Source organism: Emys orbicularis, chromosome 8 (assembly GCF_028017835.1).
Source record: "Emys orbicularis isolate rEmyOrb1 chromosome 8, rEmyOrb1.hap1, whole genome shotgun sequence".
Taxonomy (NCBI): domain Eukaryota; kingdom Metazoa; phylum Chordata; order Testudines; family Emydidae; genus Emys; species Emys orbicularis.
In genome coordinates, this window is record NC_088690.1 from 55187885 (window position 1) to 55211441 (window position 23557).

Genomic DNA, 23557 nt, shown 5'->3' on the forward strand with positions numbered 1-23557 from the left:
TGTTCGTTTTAAGAACACTTTCACAGCAGATTTCACAAAATGCAAAGAAGGTACTAATGTGAGATTTCTAAAAATAGCTACGGCACTCGACCCAAGGTTTAAGAATCTGAAGTGCCTTCCAAAATCTGAGAGGAACGAGGTGTGGAGCATGCTTTCAGAACTTTGGTGCAGAAACTACAGAACCTGAACCATCAAAAAAGAAAATCAACCTTCTGCTGGTGGCATCTGACTCAGATGATGAAAATGAACATGCATCGGTCCGCACTGCTTTGGATCGTTATCGAGCAGAATCCATCATCAGCATGGACGCATGTCCTCTGGAATGGTGGTTGAAGCATGAAGGAACATATGAATCTTTGGTGCATCTTGCGACGCCAGCTACAACAGTGCCATGCGAACACCTGTTCTCACTTTCAGGTGACATCACAGGTGCCGACTCTGTGGGTGCTCTGGGGCTGGAGCATCCATGGGGAAAAATTGGTGGGTGCTCTGCACCCACCGGCAGCTCCCCACCCCAGCTCGCCTCCGCCTCCTCCCCTGAGCGCACTGCATGCCCACTTTTTTCCCCTAGCTCCCAGCGCTTGCGCTGCGAAACAGCTGTTTTGTGGTGGCAAGTGCTGGGAGGGAGGGGGGAGGAGAGGGAATGCAGAGTGCTTGTGGAAGAGGCGGGGCTGGGGTGGGAATTTGGGGAAGGGGTCTAATGGGGCAGGGAGGGGGCGGAGTTGGGGTGGGGACTTTGGGAAAGGGATTGGAATGGGGGCAGGACAGGGGTGGGGAAAGGGTGGAGTCGGAGCGGGGCCAGGGGCGGGGGGGGGGCGCGAGCACCCACCGGCGCCAGGCAAAGTTGGTGCCTATGGGTGACATTGTAAACAAGAAGTGGGCAGCATCATATCCTGCAAATTGTAACCAAACTTGTTTGTCAGAGTGATTGGCTGAAGTAGGACTGAGTGGACTTGTAGGCTCTAAAGTTTTTAATTGTTTTATTTTTGAATGTAGTTATTTTTTGTACCTAATTCTACATTTGTAAGTTTAACTTTCATGATAAAGAGATTGCACTACAGTACTTGTATTAGGTGAATTGAAAAATACTATTTCTTTTGTTTTTTACAGTGCAAATATTTGTAATAAAAATAAATATAAATTGTAATTTATAATGTGTTTTAACTGAAATCAATATATTAGAAAATGTAGAAAACATTCAAATATTTAAATAAATGGTATTATATTATTGTTTAACAGCACGATTAATTGAGATTATTTTTTAATCACGATTAATCGTGATTAATTTTTTTAATTGCTTGACAGCCCTAGAAATTTCTTAACCTGCTTTTGATGATGAAATAGCAAAATATTAAATTGTTGAGGTATCAAATGCATTAATACAATTGGTGGAACAAAAGTAGGCTTAAATTGTTCAAACAAATTTGGAGCATGTGATCAATGTAGAATGGTTGAAACAAATGTATTCAAATGTCTAAAATATACAATTTTCAGTTACTGGAAATGTGCAATACATAATTAGTTTCTGTTCAAAGCAACTCACTTCATAATAAAATTATACACTTTATACACAGAATTAAGGTGTTTTTAAATTGTAACAATTTATTGTGGCATGCTGCTGATCCCATTCAATTAATTATTATTGTAAAAAAAAAAGCAAATGGGGGAAAAACATTAGAAAACCACAAACAGTAGAAGAAAGGTGCATTAAAATAACTGTAAAGGTCAGAAATTAGTCTTCAGAAGCAAGGAAATTCTGAATGAAGTTTGCTGTTGCACCAATTTCTCACTTCTGTGCCTTATGCTGCAAACACATGATCCTTTATCTAGAGCAGTGGTTTTCAACCTTTTTTCATTTGCAGACCACTAACAAATTTCAAATGGAGGTTCGGACCCCTTTGGAAATCTTAAACATAGTCTGTGGACCCACAGGGGGCTGCAGACCACAGGTTGAAAACCACTGATCAAGAGGTATTTGTTTAATCGTATCCCCTGAATATAAAACAGTTTTTGTGGTGACAACAATTACCTTGCTTTTGTAGTATGCAGTGTTGTAGCTATATTGATCCCAGGATAGTGGACAGACAAGGTGGGTGAGGTAATATCCTTTACTGGACCAACTTCTAGATATTATCTCACCATCTTGTTTCTTGCTTTTGTAAGTCTATCACGCATCCTTACTGAGATATGTTCACAATTCAATGCACTTGGCTTAAAATGTGTTGCGCAATTCCCAGTGGGAATTGTGCAACTAATTTCCACAGATCGGACCACTGAATTAAGGACCTGTGGAAATGTGAGACCAGCCCTCTCCTGTCTCCTGCACAGACGGGTTTCCCACCTGCCATTTAGGGCTTTGAAACTAAGGACCAAGCTCTTAACCTTAGTGCAACATTGGCAGTGATGGCGGAGATTTAGGCACATGGATCCCATAGCATCCCAACACACCTCTGGGAAAAAAACATCTGCCCTTGAAATAGGGTGTGTTCCCGCCCCCCCCCAATTCCTTGGAACGTGTGTGTGTGTGTGGGGGGGGGCTTTTCCTCTGATACCTCCTGTGTGGAAACATATAGTGTCTGAAGGAGCCTCAGTCACCACGCAGGAGAAGTTTCACCTGGTGCAAGCGGGTTTCCCCTTGTTCTGACCCAGGCAGCGTGTGACAGGGGGTGGCGGATTGGCAGGAGGGGGGACGACACAGCTGCTTGTGGCTGCGCTGTGCGGCGTCAAACGGGCTAACACCCCGCTACCTGGCGAAGGGCGGCAGTTTTTCCCTTGGCGGGCTCCGCCTCCGAGGCTGGGCCCGGAGAGGGGGACCCCCGAACTCCCTGAGGGGGACAGTGGCGCTGAACTGTGACAGCCCCACGGCGGGGGAAGCCGCAGGAGGGGCGGGGGAGCAGGAACCGTGAAGCCTGAAGGGGCAGCAAGAAATGGAGGGAAGTAGGGGGGGGGGGGCGGAGGGCGGGAGAAGTTGGGGAGGGAGAAGGGCGGGAGGAGCCAGCTGCGGGAACAGAGGTGAGTGACTACAGGGGGGAGCCAGCCCAGGGGCGAGCAGAGCTCCCCCGCCCGGGGAGCGGAGGAGGCGCACGAGAAGGCGGTGCCTTTCGGAGGAAGTTTGCGCTCCGACTGAAGAGGAGAGAGAGAGAAAAAACACCCCCCTGATCCGAAGCGGCCAGCCCCGGCTGAGCGGCTCTTGCGAAGAGGCGCGCAGCTCCCCCACGCCAGCCGCCTCTCCTGCAGACCGGCCCCGGGAGCGCTCGGAGCCGCTCTCGCCCTCCCGCAGCTCGTGTCCGGCGCTGTAGCCCCTGCCCGCGCCATGGGCGGCTCTGCCTCCAGCCTGCTGGACGAGAGCAAATGCAGCTACATCCGAGGTACCGTACGGCGCTGCTGCCTGCCGGCCCGCAGACAGTCGGTACAAGTTAGGCGGGGGGACGCGGCGATTCGTGGGGCGGTTCTGAAGTTGCAAAGTATTTGGCGGCTGGCTGCCTCCCAGTCTGGATGCTCCCTGAGACCCAGTGACAGGAGACAGGCAGCGGCCACACCACCACGTTTGCATCTCAATTTTAATCCGGAGAGGGAGGAGAAGGGGAGGGGGAGAAGCTGGCTGCTTTGGGGAGAAACGATGTTGCTTAAAAGTCTAGCAGTGTTCGGTGTTTGCAGAAAGTGAAAGCAGCGGGCAGACAGGACAGTGGCCACTGGAGAGATCTGAGAGGTAGGCAGGAGCAATTGATACTTCTGGGTAACTCTTTGTAATGAGCACCGACCCTGCTGTATCTGCCGGCCAACGGATCAGGCAGAGCCTGTTCTCAGGAGCCTCCAGGACCAGACGTGCAGAAAGCAGCACAGCTAGAATGGCAGGTTCACTGCATGACAGAGTGCCCCAGACCTTTCTGCCTGGCACTGGGACAGGGGACTGAATGGGTGGGTTTGGGTGCTAGTGCCCTTTTACAGAGGGACTCCCAGTAAACTAGAGTCCCAGCCTGAAGTTAGTGTACAAATTAGGCAAACTCGGCAAGGGGGAGCGGAGGAGGGCAGGAAGGAGGCAAATATTTTTGTTTTTGGAAAGTAAATACATCTGCTTGCATCGCCCTTTCCAGATGGAGGCTTTTCAATTTTAGGGGTAACCAAATAAAACCAGGCAGTTGAGACTGGATAATTATCAATCATACATTGAAAGTATGTGAACTAGACCATCTTGCCATTGTTGAAAATGCCTTCCATGCTGTCTGGGGCCCATTAAAGTTGTGGGACTTCAGCAAAGCATTTAACCATGTGCTGAATTGAGGAATGGGGCAGATCACTTCAGAGAGGACCAACATGATTCAAAGCAAATGATTTTTCACATGCCGATAATAATGCTTTTTTGCTCTTAATGATTGGTCATGCTTTGCCTAAAAATAAACACATGAAATCAGAGAGGGCCAAAATGCCCTGAAACTGGAAAGAGTGTCCACCTGATGTCAAGACCTCAACTCTGTGGTCCTCTCAATGGCACTATCAGCTTTGTATGCTGGCCCTAAGAGCCCGATTTTGCAAAGTCCTTTGAAGCCAATAAAGTTTCCTCTGGGTTTTGGATTAGATAGATAATCCAGAAAGGACTTGAGTTACCCAGACCACTAAGGGGTTCTGTCACCACCTGCCTTGTAATGTTGGGTGCCTTAATACTATGCCTATGTGGCTCAGAGCTCTGACACCAGTAGCCAGCCTACAAGCATAAAGCATAAACTCTGCCTTCCACCAACCTAATTATTCCTTGCAGAATGACTTCAACAACCCCTGTTCTGGTCTGGAGTTCCCCCAAATCTGTTTCCCTGAGTTCTTAATGACCAGGCATTCAGACTTTTCCACTTTGGCTCATCACCCCTCAAGGAATGAAACCTCTCCCCACCTATCAGTTCACTTTGGCAAACACACTCCCCACAGTTTGCACAACAGAGGTCAGTTTGGGGTAAAATAAAAGTTTGTGTAATAGAGAAATCATAGAATCAAAGGTGAAACAGTAAGGAAAAGCAAACACAGACAAGTTACACAGAAAATAAACATAAAGATGCAATCTCAGGCTTTACACTTCTATATTATCTAAATTCCCCTTTCGCCTTTCAGACTATGGAATTCGTTTTTATACAGAGCCGGGGAAACTCCCTCCTTCCTTAGTTATCCAAGACTGGGATTTTCTTTTCAATTTCAATGTCTTTCAATTAACTTTAATAGTCCACTATTGTCTTCCCCTGTGTTGTTCCATAGTAGGTTGTTGGAATTAGTGTCAGGGAAGCAACTAGCCTGTGAGACGTCCCTCCCTGCCTGATTACTTCCCCACACTGAAGTGATGTGGCAGTTGCACCCTAGTTACCATTAGTGTTCTACGCAAAGGGCTAGTCTACACTAGAAGCACTACATGGGTGCTCTATATTGACAGGAGAGAGCTCTCCAGTGGGCATAATAAATTCACTCTGTGAGAGGCAATAGCTATTGACACCTGCTTTTAGGTTGGTGTAACTTATGTTGCTGAGAGGGGTGGCTTATTCACACCCCTGAGCAATGTCAGTTATACCTAAGTAAGTGGCAGTGTAGACCTGGCCATTTATGCAAGCATAAATTCATAGCCATAATCTGTAAACATCTTTCTCAATGACCATCAAGTACAGAACATTACAAGCTTTTATTAAAAGACCTTACTTGATGTATATTTATACACAATAACGTTGTATACAATCAGTTGATTCAATTGCTTATTCTTGGGGTTCAACTCCTCTTGTTCTTGGGGTGTCTGGACCTGGATTGTCACACCTGCTACAAAACTTGTGTTTATATGCTTATTGTTAAAGTGATAAAGAAAATGACAGCTTAATTTTCCAGAATATATATATATTTTCTTGTAAAGGGAAATAGATAAAAAGGTATCAAACATTTTGTTACTATCTGTCTAGATATATATATGCCCCCATCACTGTAGTAACAGCTGATGTTTATGTGACCAATTTTATGTCTGAAAATCTGTTTTTGCTAAACAAAATGTGTATAAAAAGGTGTGTGTGTAGGGGGGGATCATATAGTCAGTACTGAGACAAAACTTCTATTGAGGCCAGTATGAGTCCTACTGGTTCAGGGCCAACTGAGTCAAAACCCTTTTGGTACAAAATGCAGTCTGACTGCTCAGTGATGTTTGCTATTTTAGTTGGCGTTCACTGCATTATTTAGTTTGTGGTGTGATCTGTGCTGGAGTAAGAATGTAGAACTGCAACTCCTTTAGGAACCTCATGGAAAATGAATAATGAACGGTGTCTCTCATGAGTCTGCTCAAATTAGAAAGATTTAAAATGAATAAATCACTATCAGATGAAGACTGATGGGCCAAATTGTGGAGCCTACATGGGAGATCTGTATGCTTCCTAATGTGCAAGAGGGGGAGATCAGCTGCCTCTGCAGTTCTGGTAGTTTCCTCCAGACTGTGGAGGATAGACTCAGCACAGGACAGAACCACGAGAAACATGTCAATGGGCTCCTCCTCCTTGGCTCCCCTTCCTGCCATTCATACAGTGGGGGAGGACAAGAGGGCAAGATTTGTCCCAGTATAATTTTCAACTTCAAGCCAGTATCTCAGATTCTTGGTCATTGAGACCTGATCATGAGAGTTGAGAGTCTCTTAAAGGACCAATACCTAGTTACTGCAGATACTAAGAAGACTGTTTTATACGAGCCCTTTAGATGCATGAAAGCAAAAACTTTTGCAAGTTTCTGCTCTTGGCACTCTTGTCTGTGAGGGGAATGGAGAGAGCCATTGCCAGACAGTTAAGAAGTAAATATTTATTTAGAATGTGTCGGGCCATAATCCATTTTCAGTCTGCGTACAGTGATCTATTGGAAAGGGTCTTTGTGTAACTAAACAGTCCCTGCTTCAAACTCCTGCTATGAATAATGGTTGATTTTTATTTTTTATTTGTTTTAATTTTGGGAAGAAAGCAGCCTACAGTACTACTTTTAGTGGGAGAGGGGAGGAAGATGGAAGAGTGTCTTTAATTCTTGATACCTATTTAGGACCCAGTCCAACAAGTGCACTCCAAACAATATTCCAGTTGGCTTTGGTGGGGGTTTGCAAGATTCAGACCTTGTTTATCAATGGCTATATTTTGGTAGAGGTCATGGGACAAGTTCTTCTAGAAACCAGGGAGGATGTGACAATGCTTCTCTTTCGAAAAGGGAGGAGGATAAATCAGTGTTTATATTAGAAAGGCAAGCAATTAAAACAATCTTGCTTAATTTTAGAAAGTCAGTTGAATGTTTTTCACAACAAGGGTAATGGAGGGCTTTAGAAATAACAGCAAAATGAGAAGAGTCAGCTGTTTTTTCCCTTTTGTTGTTGTTGTTTCTTTTTTTTGTCAGTAAAACTATATGTCAGTAGCATGTGAATTTCTAAATAACAATAAACCCAAACACTTATTCATGTGACCTCAGTGGAGCTATTCACATGAGTAGTCTTGCAGGATCAGGCTTAACAATAGTACTTCATATGTCTTATTTTATTTAGAAAATGCATTCAGCTACATATCCTAGACTGCATGGGAATAACTTAGAAAGGGGGAAACACTCCACTGGCATAAAGCCCCAGTGTCTGGTGCTCTGTGTAGATGGAGTGCACCATGTTCAATAATTATGAATGTCATTTCCACAACCGCCCAAATCGGTGTCAGGGCGCTAGGCTACTATTCCAGCTTGCAGGCCTAGTATCTGCAGCTCCTGACCTTCCATACCAGCCCCATAAATTTCTGTGCAGAGATCAGTTTAGTATTTTGAGGTGGTTCATCGGTACCCTGATGTAGCAGCTTCGCTCATCTGTCACCCATACAACTCCTATGTGAGGTTTCAGCAGTGCACGAGGCTTTGCCAGACCTCTGCACCAATAGTGAATTTGGCCCATAATGGGCAAATGTGCATGGTGCTCGACAGATAAAAGATGAAGTCTCAGCTCTGAGGAGTTTACAACCTAAAGACGAAATCCTGAGGTTCTTACTCCATTTTTATTCCATCCCTTTTAAAGTCAGTGGCAGTTTGACTAAGTAAAGATTTGTCTACATGGACAGTCAGGAAACTTAATCCAAATTAACTGAAAGTGTAAATTTGAAGTGGATTAGTAAAACTGCATTATACCCTTCTGTGGACATTCTCATTCAGAATTAAAGTGGCCTTAATTTAGTTTACTTAATTCACAGTGAATTAAGGCCACTTTAATTCTGAATGAGAGAGTCCACAGAGGGGTTTAATGCAGTTTAACTAATCCACTTTAAATTCACATCTTTAGTTAATTTGGATTAATTTTTCTGAGTGTCTCCATTTAGAGGAGCCCCTAAGTAAAGACTTTGGGATCTGACTCTAAGGGCTTATCTACACTGCTCCGTGTTCAAAAATGGTAATAAGATAACCCCCGTCTCACATTTTTACTTGATGTGATGTGTGGTAAGGGTAAGGATGAATAAGATACGTAGTAACATCACGTGGTTACTTTGCTTACAAATAGACACTCTGATAGATTCCATGGTTCCGGGCTTTGTTTGTTCCTTGTGTATTTGAGGGGAGTACTAGAGTATAGCGACTTCCAGGAAGAAGAATATTTTAAGGAGAATTTGGCTATGTCTACGCTATCACTTTTGTCGGTAAAACTTATGTCGCTCAGAGGCGTGAAAAAAACACCCCCCTGACTGACGTAAGTTACAAGGACAGAAGCGCTGGTATGACAGTGCTATGTCGGCGGGAGACGCTCTCCCGCTGACATCACTACTGCTGCTCATTGGAGGTGCTTTAATTATGTCATCAGGAGAGCTCTCTCCTGTCTGCATAGAGTGGCTACACGGGAGATCGTATAGCAGAGCAGTTGCATCGGTACAGCTTTGCTGCTGTAAGGTCTTTACTGTAGACGTATCCCTTGAGGAGAGAGGGTGGAACCAGCTTAAGAAGGGGTTTCAGATACATGGGATAGCATGGAAGGAAATCAAGAAATAAGATGGGAATGATAATTGAGAAGGGAATGATAATGCCAGGCTCCAGCCCAAACTCAAATGCCTACACTGCAATTTTGTAGCCCTGAAGCTTGAGCTGCATGAGCCCAAGTCAGCTGATATGGGCCAGCCATGGATGTTTTATTGCAGTGTAGTCATACCCTTAGAAAAAGAGTTAGGCCTTGTACTGGGACCTAAAGGTCAACAAATTCAGGCCTTGATGAACCAGTTGGAGAAGTGAATTCCAGAGACAAGTGTCCAACCCTTTGAGAACACCCTGCTATCAGCCCCAGGATTATCAAATCTGCAGACTGTAAACTCAAGTACCCCAACTTACTCAACTATTGTGGCAGCTGGGGCAGGGGCTAGCCATTAGATATCCAGGTCCCAAACCACTGAGGGATTTATACATCTGAGTCAACACCTAAAGCTGTACCTGAATGCAAATGGGAAGCCAGTGTAGTTGTTGAAATGCAAATACAATATATTCCCGGTGGCTAGCAACTCTTAATAGGCAAGTGTCCACATTCTACTTGTAGGTTTCAGAGTAGCAGCCATGTTAGTCTGTATCCGCAAAAAGAACAGGAGTACTTGTGGCACCTTAGAGACTAACAAATTTATTTGAGCATAAGCTTTCGTGGGCTACAGCCCACTTCATCGGATGCATAGAATGGAACATATAGTAAGGATATATATATATATATATATATATATATATATATATATATATATATATATATACAGAGAACATGAAAAGATGGGAGTTGCCCTACCAACTCTAAGAGGCTAATTAATTAAGAGAAAAAACGTTTGTAGTGATAATCAAGGTAGCCCATTACAGACAGCTTGACAAGAAGGTGTGAAGATACTTAACATGGGGAAATAGATTCAATGTGTGTAATGGCTCAGCACATGATCCTCACTAGCACATGTAGTTAGCACATGATCCTCACTAGGTATAGCATAAAGGTTACTCATACAGCCATGAGGGCCTGGATCACCATGCTGAGGTCTGGGTCAGGGAGAGAAGGTCACAAATGTCTAACAAGATGCATATGGAAAAAATATATGTATAGGGCCTTTCATGTGAGGATCTCAGTATTTTGCTTCATGCAGTAATTACTTCACTCACTAGGATTTTGTGAGGGTTAAGTAACAGAAGTGTATAGGGTAGAGTTTTCAATGCCACTTCAGAGATCCGGATGTTCAGTTTCCATTAGAAATTGATGAGAATAGGGTATTCTTACAGGGGAACTGGCTCTCTTAAAGGGTTGGGGCTCAGCTACACTTGCCCAACTGTAGTCCGACACCCCAGGGAAAGGGAATGAGTCCAGGATGAATATGATGGGAGCATGTGAGTCAGAGCTAGGCCTGCAGGGAGATGAAAAGGTCAGCTTGAGTTCGGTGAGGGAGAACCCAGAGAGAGTGGACCTGGAAGGGGATGCTCTGTTAAAGAGCAGGAGGATAGGCAGGAAAGGGTCAGTGAGAAGGCCAGGCTGAGCATATAGGAAAAAGGCCAGGGAATAAAAAACAGGGAAGCTTGCAGTACAGGGGTGGATATCCCAGTTGTCTAGGGACACAGAGATGGGAACCCACAGTAAAGGGTGAGTTCCCTTATGTTGCCATGTTCTGAGGGGGTACATTTATTCCCATCAACAATGGGGGAAAAGAGACTGATTCCAGCCCAGGGGGACTGAAAGCTGAGCCTAAGAGATGGGCTAAGGAGTGTTGAAGAAGAGGCAGACCCTAAAAAGAAGAGGGGCAGTTGTCTAGTGTAGAAGATTTATTTATTCTGTTATTTACATTTCCTTTGGATTAACTCTGGATTGTTGTGATTTAGCCAGATAAATTGTCTCAGCAACCTAACTGCTGGGAGCCCCAGAATCACCTGAGTGGCAGTGGATGACCTGAAACGAGAGTGGGTTAGTCCCTGGTGCAGGCATCCAAATCCCTTAGGTGATTTTGAAAATCTCTCTCCAAAGGAATATTTTCCTCACTGAAAAGTAGTAATCTCTGTGCTGAAAAGCAGCAGCTGTTTAATAGCACACAGCAACACTTGATAGCGGGTTAGGGCTGTGTATCACAGCCAATTATGACTGCAGGTGGAATGTATGTATTCATGTGTAATTGCCCTATTTGGAATTTGGACAAGACATCAAGGTTAACACCAATGTTAATCTTATAAAAAGTGGCATAGGATCCTTAATGAACACAACCATCTAAAAGATGGCACCTCCAGCAGCACAGTGCCTATTGACGTATTAGATCAGTACTGACTCAGAAGGAAGAGTGCATCACCGCTGAGCTGCCAACACCACTTCCTGTACACATGTACACATAAGAGATTATATGAACTGAGAGTGGAATTAGGTATTTATCTCTCTTCCCTTACCTGTTCACTTCGATATTTTTAAGGGTTTAGGGCTTTAATACTGTAAGATTTTTTGTTGAACATATGTAGTTGCAACCTCAGTTAAAGGCTTTGTCCATTTTGTTGTTTCTTAAACTCTGTATTTTTGGGCCTTTCTTTGTTAGTAGCTCACTGGGGTCCTGACTTCCCCTTACCTCGTAGTACATTGGAGACCTACAGGTTTCCTTGAAATCCAGCTCCCCCATATCTCACACTGCTCTGCAGAGTTTGGGCACTACCATGGCTTGCAGTCTTGGGAATTGGTAGGGTTTTCTTGTTACTTCCACACAGGAAGGGGGTATTTAATTTACTATAGGTTTAAAAGAGTTGATTTTTTTTAATTCAATAAAGCTTTAAGTTCCCCAGGATGTCAGAATGACAAATATATAAGAAATGTAAATACTAACGGCTTGACCTAAAACCTGCCGAAGTTAAAGAAAGTTTTTCTATCGACTTAAATGGATCTTGGATCAGGCCCTAAAAGAAGGAATTGCAGATTGTTGTTAACAAGCTGGAGGTAGTTTAGAAAAGAGTGACAGTGATAAGTAGGAGGCTGGAGGGATTGATTTATGTGGAAAAATTATAACATTTTATAAATCTAACTTGACTAAGCTTGAACTAAATTTGTAGTGGTGGCCGGGTGTGTGTAACATAATTTGTCTAATAGTGGGTGCAACACCCAACAGGAAAAGGCATTATTTAGGGTGGTACTTGGGAGTATAACTAGAAGTAATGTGGTGAAATTAAGGAAAAATTTCTTGATAGCAAGATCTAATAGACCATGCCATAGATTTCAAAGGAAAGTAGCAGAAGCCTTATTGTTTGAGACATTTAATATTAACAAGGAAAAAATACTTGTGTAATGTCTAGGATACAATTCTACATAGCTGGAGGATGCACAAGATTACCTGGCAGATCTTACCAGTTTCCCAATTTAGAGTTAATGGGCCGAATTCTGCTCAGTAATCCATATGCGCTTTATAGGGCCAGATTTTTGAAAGGGTTTAAGAGCAGACTTCAAGTACCCAGCACCCATAATTGGGGCTAGACTTTCAAAGTAGTTCAGCACCCAGAGCTGACTCTAAATGTGAGCTGAGCTCTTCTTAAAATTTACCACCAATTGTTGGTACCAGCAAAGCTGGGGAAAAATGACAGATGGTCATTTTTATGAAACTTTTTGCAAAACACTTTTTTGTATGTGTTTTTAAAAAATATATTTTTAAACAGCTCTAGTGCTAAGCCCTTCTGAAAATTCTGTCTATAGAATGAGGTGGGGGTGCACAGTTGTAACTGAGTAGAGAATCTGGCATGAAGTAATGAACCATACAGAATACCAAATTTTTGACTCTTCATTACCAAATCTTCCCTATAATGCTAATTTTCTTTCACCTGTGAAGACTATTACTTATTTCTGTTTGTAATGGGCTCCTAGTAATTGTTTTTGTCTATAAGGTTAGTATGTAACTAATAAAAGTGTAATTTACAATTGAGGATGAAATTAATCATTTAATGATTAATTAAACGCGATGAACTTCTGAGGTTGTTGGACACCCTCAACTTCCAAATAGAACTATGTTCTGTGTGTGAGGGTTTTAGAGACTAGATGGGGCCTATTTTCCTCTTTACTCACAAGGAAAAAATAGGGAAATCAGTCAGTTATTTATTGAAGGAAAAAAACCAAAACAACAACGAGGAGCCTTTGTGGCACCTTAGCGACTAACAAATTTATTTGGGCTTATATTGGACCCGAGTGTAGGGTCACTACAAAAAGTAATTTTCCCTCTACTGATACTCACACTTTCTTGTCAACTGTTGGAAATGGGCCACCTTGATTGCATTGGCTTCGTTAGCACTACAAAAGTAATTTTCCGTCCCTTGGTATTCACCCCTTCTTGTCAACTGTTGAGAATAGGCCACTTCCACCTTAATTGAATTGGCTTGTTAGCACTGACCTCCCACTTGGTAAGGCAACTCCCATCTTTGCATGTTCTGTAATATATATTCTGCTTACTGTATTTTTCACTCCATGCATCTGATGAAGTGGGTTTTAGCCCACGAAAGCTTATGCCCAAATAAATTTGTTAGTCTCTAAGGTGCCACAAAGACTCCTCGTTGTTTTTGCTGATACAGACTAACACGGCTACCACTCTGAAACTTATTTTTTGAAGTTATACTCTCAAATCCCCTAGGTATCGAGGAGAGAAGTTGGTCCTTGCAACTTGAAGAAAGGCTGCTTTTGCAGGGTGAACACAGGCAGCTGTGGAATTCAGCTGTAACAAGTGAGGGAGCCAGTTTGAATTTAATCATTAACAGGGACACTGGAGAATGGAAGAATAAATTGGAATAGATTATGAAAAATTGGGCCTTTTTGGGGGGAGGGGATTACAGGGTAGCTCTCAGACTGTACATTTGACTTTCTGTTAAACTGTAATACATACTTTCAGTTTCTAACTTGCTGTATGTCTGCAAGTACAGAATTTTGCAAAAGACTGGCAAATTCTGATGAGATTTTTTTCTCTTAATCTGTACAAATTATGCATTGCAGTGTTTAGGGAATCAGTCGTCTTGAATTTTTGCAAGTGAGCTGGATTGTAACTGAGGATATAGTATAAAATGTGACATATATGTGAAGCTGTCTATGTATATTTATTTCCTATATAGCACTTTTCATCTGTAGCTCTCTTTCTTTCAGGAAGGTATTAGGAAGATGCACTTGGGTTTGGGCACTGGGCCCTGCAAACGTATCAGTGTCCAGTGGCAAAGTGTAGGCTTTGTTACACCAAAGCAATCCACATCTTCTCATGTTTATGCAAAAATTAAACAAAGAACAGTAAAATGCCCATTCTTCTCTGGGAAGAGAAGAGGTGCTAATTTGGAAGTTGCTACAGAGGTTGAGTTTGGAAAATAAAAAGGAAGATTTAAAGGAATATTGGATAGGCAGGAGCATCCTACCTTAGAAAACACTTGAGCATTGCCTCCTAGGCAATGGATGAGGAAAGAGAAAATATAAACAAAGACAATGGACCCAGAACTGCAGTTGCTGCGTGGGAGTTGCACTGAGTGACTATAGCTCTGCACTCAAAGTTCTTAAAATTTCCAGATTAATTTTGTTTTTGAGTTTAACCTTCGCTGCTATGTTCTGCTGCATGCTATTTGCTAGGAAGTAAATCCAGGCACAGGAACACATCCAATACCGCCTTACAGGCTAGGCTCCACCAGTAGGCTTCACACTCAGTAAGAAGTTCTGTATGCTGATTGACTTTGCCAGCAGTCCTGGGGTACTTGTATACAGATGTATGGTGGTGTCACAGGGTGGCTGGCCCCTTTAAATGAAGCAGGTCCATCACCCCTGTGCTAGAACAGGTGCTCCCAGTTTGGCCAGTTAGATGGTGGGCCAGCATCTGGGGCTATAAAGAACCAGGCTGTCAATAAGGTTGGTGGGCTAAGAGTGGGAATGGGTTGCTTGGGAGTGGCTGCCAGCCTCCCCCTACCTCCGGGAGGGGAGGTAGTGGGAAAAGGGCCTCTTGGGAGAAAGTGCTTTGTTAAAAGGGCATGGAAGAATCCTGCAGTGGGCTCTGAAGCAGGAAGGACTGGGAGAGACAAGGGGGAAAATACTGTAGGACCTGTAGCTCAGGGTGGGCTGAGAAACTGTGTTTGTGATTTGCCTATGTTGAGAAGAAAATACAGTTATGCCTCGAAAGAGACTTCGGGTGTGGCAGTGGGCTCTTTGTGGGCTGGGGACAAGTCTGTGCCTTATGCATGGCTTAAAGGGATATATCCTTACGTGCTGCATTTTCTGAAACTTCCGCTGTAGGCAGATATCCTGCAAACTAGTGGCCATCTTGCGACTTGTCTTTGTAAAATTTGCGGCATGGGAGCTCAGTGGAAGAATCTGTAATCCAGTTTCTAACTTTCTTTAAGAGTATTTCTAACTGATATTTTACAAAGTACATAAGGCTTACATAATACATGGAGGTTACAGTATTTAAACATAGTAGTAGTATTATAAGAGAATGGGTGTACTGGTGTTTTGCAGTCTGTGAAGACAGGGTTCCTGCCCACAAGAGTTTACAATCTGTATAAATAGCATAATGGTACAGAATGCTTTAGCAGCTCACCAAGTGAGGTAGATATAAATGAGCCAAAGATTGATGCATAACTGCATGATTATGCTAATGCTATATTACAATATATAAACCATATGGACAAAGTTCTTCTCTTGGATACACTGATAGAACCCCACTGACTTCAAAGGATCTATACTGGAGGAGAATTCAACCCTGTATATTAGCTGATGTTATGGGTAACCAAGACACGGGATCAAATTGAGGTCACAGCTATACTGGTGCAACCCCTTTGGCTTCAAATGACATTATTAACAAGATGGCTGTCTTCAGTTCAGAAGTGTCAGTTACAATTAAATTTAAACCATGCTTCAGTATAGTCATGGTGAGAAATGTTTCTGGCCACTTACATTTTCAGATTGTTGCTTGGAGCAAAATGGGTGCAGTTTTCCTTAAACACCACCTCACTTGAGTTAAAGCAAGGTAAGTTTGGGAGGAGGGTAATTAAATGATTCATACCTTTGTTGCTGCTATTTGGCTAGAGACTGCTTTATGTAAGGCTGAGTTAAGCATTGGTTACTATTGGGAAGACTTTCCTGGCTATAGAGCAAGATTGTAAACTTTCATTTAAAAAAAATCATTCAGCTGAAAACATGAACAATTGAGGGAAGGCCCTAAAAGTGGATTCTGTAATATTCTTGTACCTGACTTTCCCAGTGTCTCTTCCAGGGTCATAAGAGGCTCTGGAATCAGTCTTGAGTGAGTGGAACTCAGCCACATCCATAACCTTAGCACTGGTTACCAGAGAAACAGTCTTTATCACTGGGCAGAGGAAGAGAATGGTATATATTATGGAAGAAATAAAAATTGAGGAGTTAGTCAACATTTTTGTGGAAACTGTATCCTGTTTTTTGACCACCACTATACATAAAAAACCCCAGGCCTTGATTCTGCAAACAGCACATGCTTAACTTTACACAAGGATTCCCAAGATCTCAGTAGGATTGATTACATGGTTAAGTCCTAAAAGATTCTTAAGACCTCAATCTCATTTTGTGACAAGGCCTCAGCTGTATCCTAGGCCTTAAGGATTGATCTTCAGCCATCGCCAACAACAAAAATCTTCAAACCTGCATAGTATTGGGCATTAGCAGTGCTTTTAAGAGCATAATTCAGTTTATATTTTTTGGTACTGGGAAAAGAATTACTTGAGGGACAGCTGGCACCTAAAAGGGAATATAGGAAGTTAAAAAGTCTGAATCCTTCTGGTACCTCTTGATTAGATAATAAAAAAAAAGAGATTGATGCCTTGAATTGAAAGATCTGACATTCTTGAGGGTTACACTATGGATACAAAAGTCCCATAGCCGCCTTCTGTGGTGTGTGCACAATAAAGCACCAAGTGTGTTTTGTGCCTTAAGAAAATCCCAGTTCAATGCCAAATAATTCAAGTGTTTTTCATGTAGCTACTACTTTCTTCTCAATAAACTATGGACCAGATTGAGTTATTAATGAACAGGCCTAAGTAGAGGGAAGGTGTAAAGCAACTGAGCTCCAGGCGGTGACTACCGGATCTTTTTGAAGCCTATCTCTGCACCCACAATAGGCAATGGGGAGTTGTTGCTGACTTTAATAGGGGCAAGAGCAAGCCCTCAGACAGCACAGGAACTGGGCCAACCCTTTACGCAGGTGCATGTGCAGTATGCACTCTACTCTGTGGCTGGCCCATTTTGCTGCCTAGAGCAAGGTCAAAGCCCTGACTCCTCATCATCCCTTTGGAGAAGCAAATGCCTGTGTGTTTGGGGGTTTGCAGTTATGCCCTCACACAGGGTCAGCCACATTAGAGGAACGCTCTTTGCATCCTCCCCACTTTGCACATACGTGCAAGGGGAGGCCATGATCTGGCCCTATGAGTTTTTTCTTTTTAAGATTTGTACTGTAAGTGAAATCATTGGTTAACTGACAGCCTTGCAAATATAAGTGCTCTCTACAGCACTGGCAGGGACAGTGGTTTCCCTTCCTTTCCCCTCAGGCTGGACCTGGACAGATCACCTGTAAAAGAGAAACAGTTCAGTCTCTGTTCATTCCATCTTTGGCCTCTCTGATAAGAAAACTAAGAAGAGTGTGACCAATGCCAGCTGAGGTGGTAATGATGTTTACAGCGTGAACTCTTATCCATTTGAAATTGGGCTGACACCACAAACTCATTTTGCATAAACCTGACACATGTCAGAGTAATAAATTTCAGGTACTCTGGCTTATATTCTAAATCAATTATACAGTGCTTCTAAGGCAAATTCAGATTTCTAACTTGATCCTCTTTCACTGCAACAAGAGCTCTTTTAGAAAGGGAATTCAAAACTGGGTTTGATATCTAATGTCAAGCTGTCTGGAATGGCTCATGAGCACCAACCTCAGGGCAGACTGTTAAGAAGCAGGGCACAAATCCCAAACTAGTTGTGAGTTCTATATTTAGATTTTACCAACCAGTATCGAGTGTGAACTTCTCAAGCACTAGAATAGCCAACCTTATAATAATTAACTAAAGATTTAATAACTAAGAAATAAGAATTATTTAGGAGGTTAAAGCAGGTAAACAAACACACACAAATGTACAGTCTTAGGTTCCAAAAGACAACTGAAGCTTCTGTAATATGCAAGCTCTATCCGTCCTCTAGGGCTAACCCAAGCTAAGCAGCTGGGGATCCCTTGCTTATGCTTGTGAATCTTTGCCCCTCACCGTTCAAGCAGCATAGAGATAATTTCTTCTTGACAAGGATTTTTATTCCCTTCCCCCAGAGTTCAAGCAGATGGGATGAGTACTTGTGCATGTATCCTCTTCATGGATGTGGTGAAAATAATCCACAAAGTCTTTTGTCCACTGATGTTCCTAACTAGCTTGTCTGGTGTCTGTGGGCCTTTTTTTTTGCTGGAGAGGAGAGGACACCTCTGTGTAAACTAGTTTTTTACACTTGCTAATACTTCTCTTTGACTGGGTTTACAATTTCAGACCAAATACTTTTATGGTAACCCAGCAAATGCTTAAATGTTACGTCCCAGCTACGCAGTTCTCCGTGGTCAGTGAGGACTAGTGGCCTTGATGTGAGCTGGCGCTTGGTCTGCCAGCATCACATCTATTTCTATGGTAGCACCTAAAAGCCCCTACAAAGACTAGAGCTTTATATTAAGCACTGCACGGAGTGAGACAGTCCATGATTTAATGAGCTTACAGTCTTAAGTAGACAAGACATATAAAGAATGAAACAGAGGTAAAGTAACTTGACTAAGATGACCTAGTACCAGAACCAGGAATAGTACCCACATCTTCTGACTCCCAGGCCAGTGCTTGAGCCACCAAACCATTACGCCTGTCTATATGTAGTGTATGCTCAGCTCAGTGACAACCTAGAAAGAGTTAATATCTTGTAATATGTGGTAGAGTTGAATCCAGCTGTTCTTTTAATCCCTAATGATTGATTTATACTTTCATGCCCAGTCTTTGCAAAAGGTCTAGAAACTTGCTTGTATAATACTAAATAATCGGAGATTTTCCTTTTACACATTTAGGTTCCGCAAATCAAGGGAGCCCACAAGCTTTTTGGAACTCAAAGGCTGGCTCTTTCAGGCCTTGTCTACACTACAGGGGGAGATCGATCTAAGTTACACAACTTCAGCTACGTGAATAATGTAGCTGAAGTCGACGTACTTAGATCTACTTACCGTGGGGTCCACACTACGCTATGTCAACAGATCGATGGGAGAGCGATCTGCAGTAGATGTAGCAAGTCCACTAAATCAACCACTGATGCATCGAGCGCTGTGTGTCGATCCCCAGGTAAGTGTAGGCAAGACCTCGGTGCATATGAGATTGTAAGGTTCCCTTGCAGAGCATCTCAAATAGCTTGTTTGGCTGAGCAGCACCAACACAGAATCTCTGCTACTTTTGAGACCTAAACACTAGCAAAATCCAGCCGAGGATTTGGCCTTATATGCATTAGCAATATTACAAGAAATGTAATCCCCATCAAAGAGTTATTCAGTATTCTCTTCAATTGCATGCAGGCATACCATCCTTTAAAAGGTAGAAAGGATAGCTCTAACAAGAATTCTGGCTCAGAATACAGCTAGTTCATCTGTGTTCCTTAAAGTAGCACTTCTTAAACCCATCTCATTGGTTAGCTTTGTAAAACTCTAAAATTTGTTTCGCAAGTGATCTCTCTCTTCCTATGTATGAAACCACAGTTGCTATTTGTGATTCTAGAATGTGTTTCATAGTTACGCTGATAATGACTGAAGACCTAATTCTGCAAGCAGCTCTGCAAGTGATGCCCACACAGAGTTCCTTGCTGGATCAGGGTCTAAGTATATATATGGAAATACGATTTTTCCCCCTTTTTTTTGCTTTTCTTTTAACTCATAGTGAAACTTTGATTATTCTCACTTCACTATTCTGTAAAGCTGACCATTCACACTAAAGGAAAAGGTAGCTTCATTCCACTTCAAGGAAAAAAATGTAATAGCAAAGCTCTGTACTGAAGTTTCATATTCCTAAGACATCATTACTTTTACAAAATACACCACAGTCCTTTTAAGCATATTCAATGAAGTATTATCATAAGTATTTTTCATAATAAAGGATATTCACTGATCCAGTGTATTAGGTAGCACTATGTATAATGTAGGTTGCCAGACATTTTCCACTGTAAGACCCTGGTTTTGGTTGCTGATAACTTTACCAAACTCTAACCATTTAGGCTGAAATTTTCTCTGTCAGGTGGCTGCCTCAAACTGAATTTTTTGGGAAAGCATCAGCTAAAATGGCCTAGCAATTTGAGAGCTAGGTTAGGAAAAAATACATTATGCCTTATTATTACACCAGTTTTGAGTATAAGCTCTAGTATCTCCGTCCTTTGGAGCGAGGACTTCAAATGTAGTGTTGGGAGGGCAAGACATGCTGATGTTAGGAGTGTGTGTGTGTGTGTGTGTGTGTGTGTGTGTGTGTGTGTGTGTGTGTGAGAGAGAGAGAGAGAGGGTGGGGTGGGGTGGAATGTATAGGTCAGATTGGGAACTCTTTTGTTTTGTGAGTGCTGTTTTGATTGTAACCTTCATTGTAACCTTCACCTTGTGTTGTAACCTACAAGAAGGCAGATTTTGTGCCAATTTTGTGATGCAGGCCTCTATGCACCATGGTCTAAAACAAGACCACCAGTAGGCCACTGAGAAGCCACAAGATGGTAATAACTTTCAGTCCTTACTGAAATGGGCTTGATTTGAACATATTAGCTAAAGATTAAAGGTGTTTATACTCTATTCTTGGTCCTTGAATCATCCAGGCCTCCATCGAAGCTGATTTACTAGAAGAATATGATTTTTAATCTGGTTTACAGCATCTCAAATTGCATAAACAAATCATGTGTTAATGGGAAATCATACCATTAAGCACTTCCTCTCTTGATGCTCTGAAGTGATCTAGCATGCTTCCATCCCACTGATAAGTATTCAGTGGCAATTATTTTCATATTTCTTTAATAATGGAGAAGGATTATTAGTCACAACTCTCATATGGAAATATATGGGGAGGACACCATGTGCTTTAACACATTCCTTTGTTTGCAAAGTATTTGAAAACATATTAGAGTTGCCAAGATTATCGGATACATTATTGGAGCCCAGTTCCAGTAAGTTACTGGTGTAAGTCAACCCAGTGCAAGCTCCATTTTACTCCAGTGCAGACCATCTACATTAGAGGTGTTGCTACACAGGTGCAAATTCCTTACACTGTGTTCAGTCCTGTTGCTGTTAATGGGGTTGCACAGAGTGTAAAAAGGGCAAAATTTGGCTCTTAGGTATTTTCAAATAACTGCCTAGATGTGCATTTGCACTAAAGACAGAGAAACTGCTAACACAGAGCAACCTTGACAGCATTTTACAAAGTCACTAGGTAAGCATGAAATACCCTTGTGATGAAGGTGAGTGAGTGCTGTAATTTCTGCTTCATAGACAGGAAAATGAAGGTGTGGGATGGTCAAGTGACTTGCCTAGGGTGATTGAGGGTGTTAGAATTAAAACTCAAAAGTTTGGGGCTTTTAGAATGGTGTTCAGACCACTAGACCAGACTTGGTTTGGGTAAAAATATGGCTGTAACTTTGTTAAAGATGTTTTTCCCTTGCTAAATCCTGAAAGCACAAGAGAATTAGGTACAAAATATTAGGCCAAATTCACCCCTAGTGCAACTCAGTTGTCATAAATGGAGTTAGAACAGGGATGAATCTAGTCCAGTTCTTTAACATTTGTGGCAGAATGGCCGATGTTGGTATGGTAGGTCCCACGCTTTTCTTGGCGGGGGGGCTAGGACGCCACCCCTTGTCCCTGCTCTTGGGGTGCCAAGGGCCCCGCTAGTGGCCTGTGAAGGTGGTAGAGGAGGGAAGCAGGAAGGAGTCTGGGTTTGCTCCTCACTAAGCACCAGCCCTATCAACCCCTGCGAGTTTCTTACCCTCTTCCCCCTTGGGTAGGGTTACCCTTGGTCCTTGACACTGGGGCAGGGTCTCCCTTACTCCGGTTCTCTGGTCTTTCAATTCTCAGCAACACACCTCCAAAATCCAGTCCTCTCTCCTTCCTCACACCACCCTGTCTGCATGAAGCAGGGTTTTTTTATTAGGTTCCTGACAGGGCCTTAATTGACTACAGGTGCTCCAATTAACCTGTAGAACCTTCCCTAGTCTACAGGGAACCATGCCTTAATTAGCCTAGGGCTTATATATCTCCCCTCTCCCACTGCTCCCTGGCCCCGCTGTATCACATATCATTCCCTGCCCCCTTCCTGCCCCCCCCGCCAACACCATGGGGTTGGGCTACTTGGGATGAGAGACAGTGTTGTCGTGACAGGCCATCTGCGTTGCCGTGTTGGCTTCCGGCTCTATGCTGTATCCAGAAGTGGAAAGGCTGTAGAGATAGGAACCATCTAGTGAGTCACTCGTGCATTCCTCTCCTTGTTTGTGTGCATCCATTGGAGTGGGGTGTGATCCGTCACAAGAGTGAACTGCCACCCAAGTAGGTAGAACTGTAGAATCTCCATGTCCCATTTAATCGCTAGGCATTCCTTTTCTACTATGGCGTACCATTGCTCCCTGGGCAGGAGCTTCCGGTAAAGGATCAGGTGCTCCTCATCCCCCACCATCTGTGAAAGGAGAGCCCCAAGTTCTACCTCCGAGGCGTCTGTTTGTAGAATGAATTCCTTCTTGAAATCTGGGGTTATGAGCACTGGATGACTGCAAAGGGCCATCCTCATGTCTGTGAAAGCTTCTTCTGCCACCTCGGTCCACTTAACTATCTCTGGGCCCTGAGTTCTTATCAGGTCGGTCAGAGGCACTGCCCTCGGGGCAAAGGGAAGACTGAACCGGTGATAGTACCCCACTATCCCTAAGAACGCTCTGACTTGCTTCTTGCGGATTGGTCGGGGCCATTCCTGTATTGCCTCCTCTTTGTTCCATTGGGGTTTCACTAGGCCCTTTCCGACTACATAGCCGAGGTATCTGGCTTCGGCTAGCCCTATTGCACATTTGGATGGGTTAGCGGTGAGGCCGGCCTGTCTAAGAGCATCTAGTACCACTTTCATTTTCCCAAGGTGCGTCTCCCAGTCAGGGCTATGGATTACTACATCGTCTAAATAGGTGGCAGCATACTTGGCATGGGGTCGAAGTAATCTGTCCATCAACTGTTGGAAAGTCGCGGGAGCCCCATTGGAGCCCGAAAGGGAGGACGGTATATTGGAAGAGGCCGTAAGGTGTAGAGAAAGCAGTTTTTTCCTTGGCATCCTCAGCCAGGGGGATCTGCCAGTAGCCTTTTGTCAAGTCCAAGGTGGTCAAGTATTGGGCCTTGCGTAACTGATCCACCAGCTCATTGATATGTGGTATTGTGTAGGCATCCAATTGGGATACCTCGTTTAATTTCCAGAAGTCATTACAAAACCTCAGGGTGGCGTCAAGTTTGGGGACCAAGACAATAGGGCTGGACCACTGGCTGTGGGATTCCTCAATCACCCAGAGTTCCAGCATCTTCAATACCTCTGCCATAATTTCTTCTCCTTTTGCCGCTGG

The 23557-nt window shown here is 43.2% G+C and overlaps 1 protein-coding gene across 1 annotated transcript in view; it reads left to right on the forward strand.

Annotated features, from left to right (window-relative positions):
- The first annotated feature begins 3313 nt into the window (after positions 1–3313).
- The window catches only part of NIBAN1 (niban apoptosis regulator 1), a 123640-nt gene continuing 103396 nt past the window's right edge, over positions 3314–23557 (forward strand). Inside the window, exon 1 of the mRNA XM_065409902.1 lies at positions 3314–3368. Within this exon, the coding sequence (XP_065265974.1) occupies positions 3314–3368 (55 nt within the window). The remainder of the gene's footprint in view (positions 3369–23557) is intronic.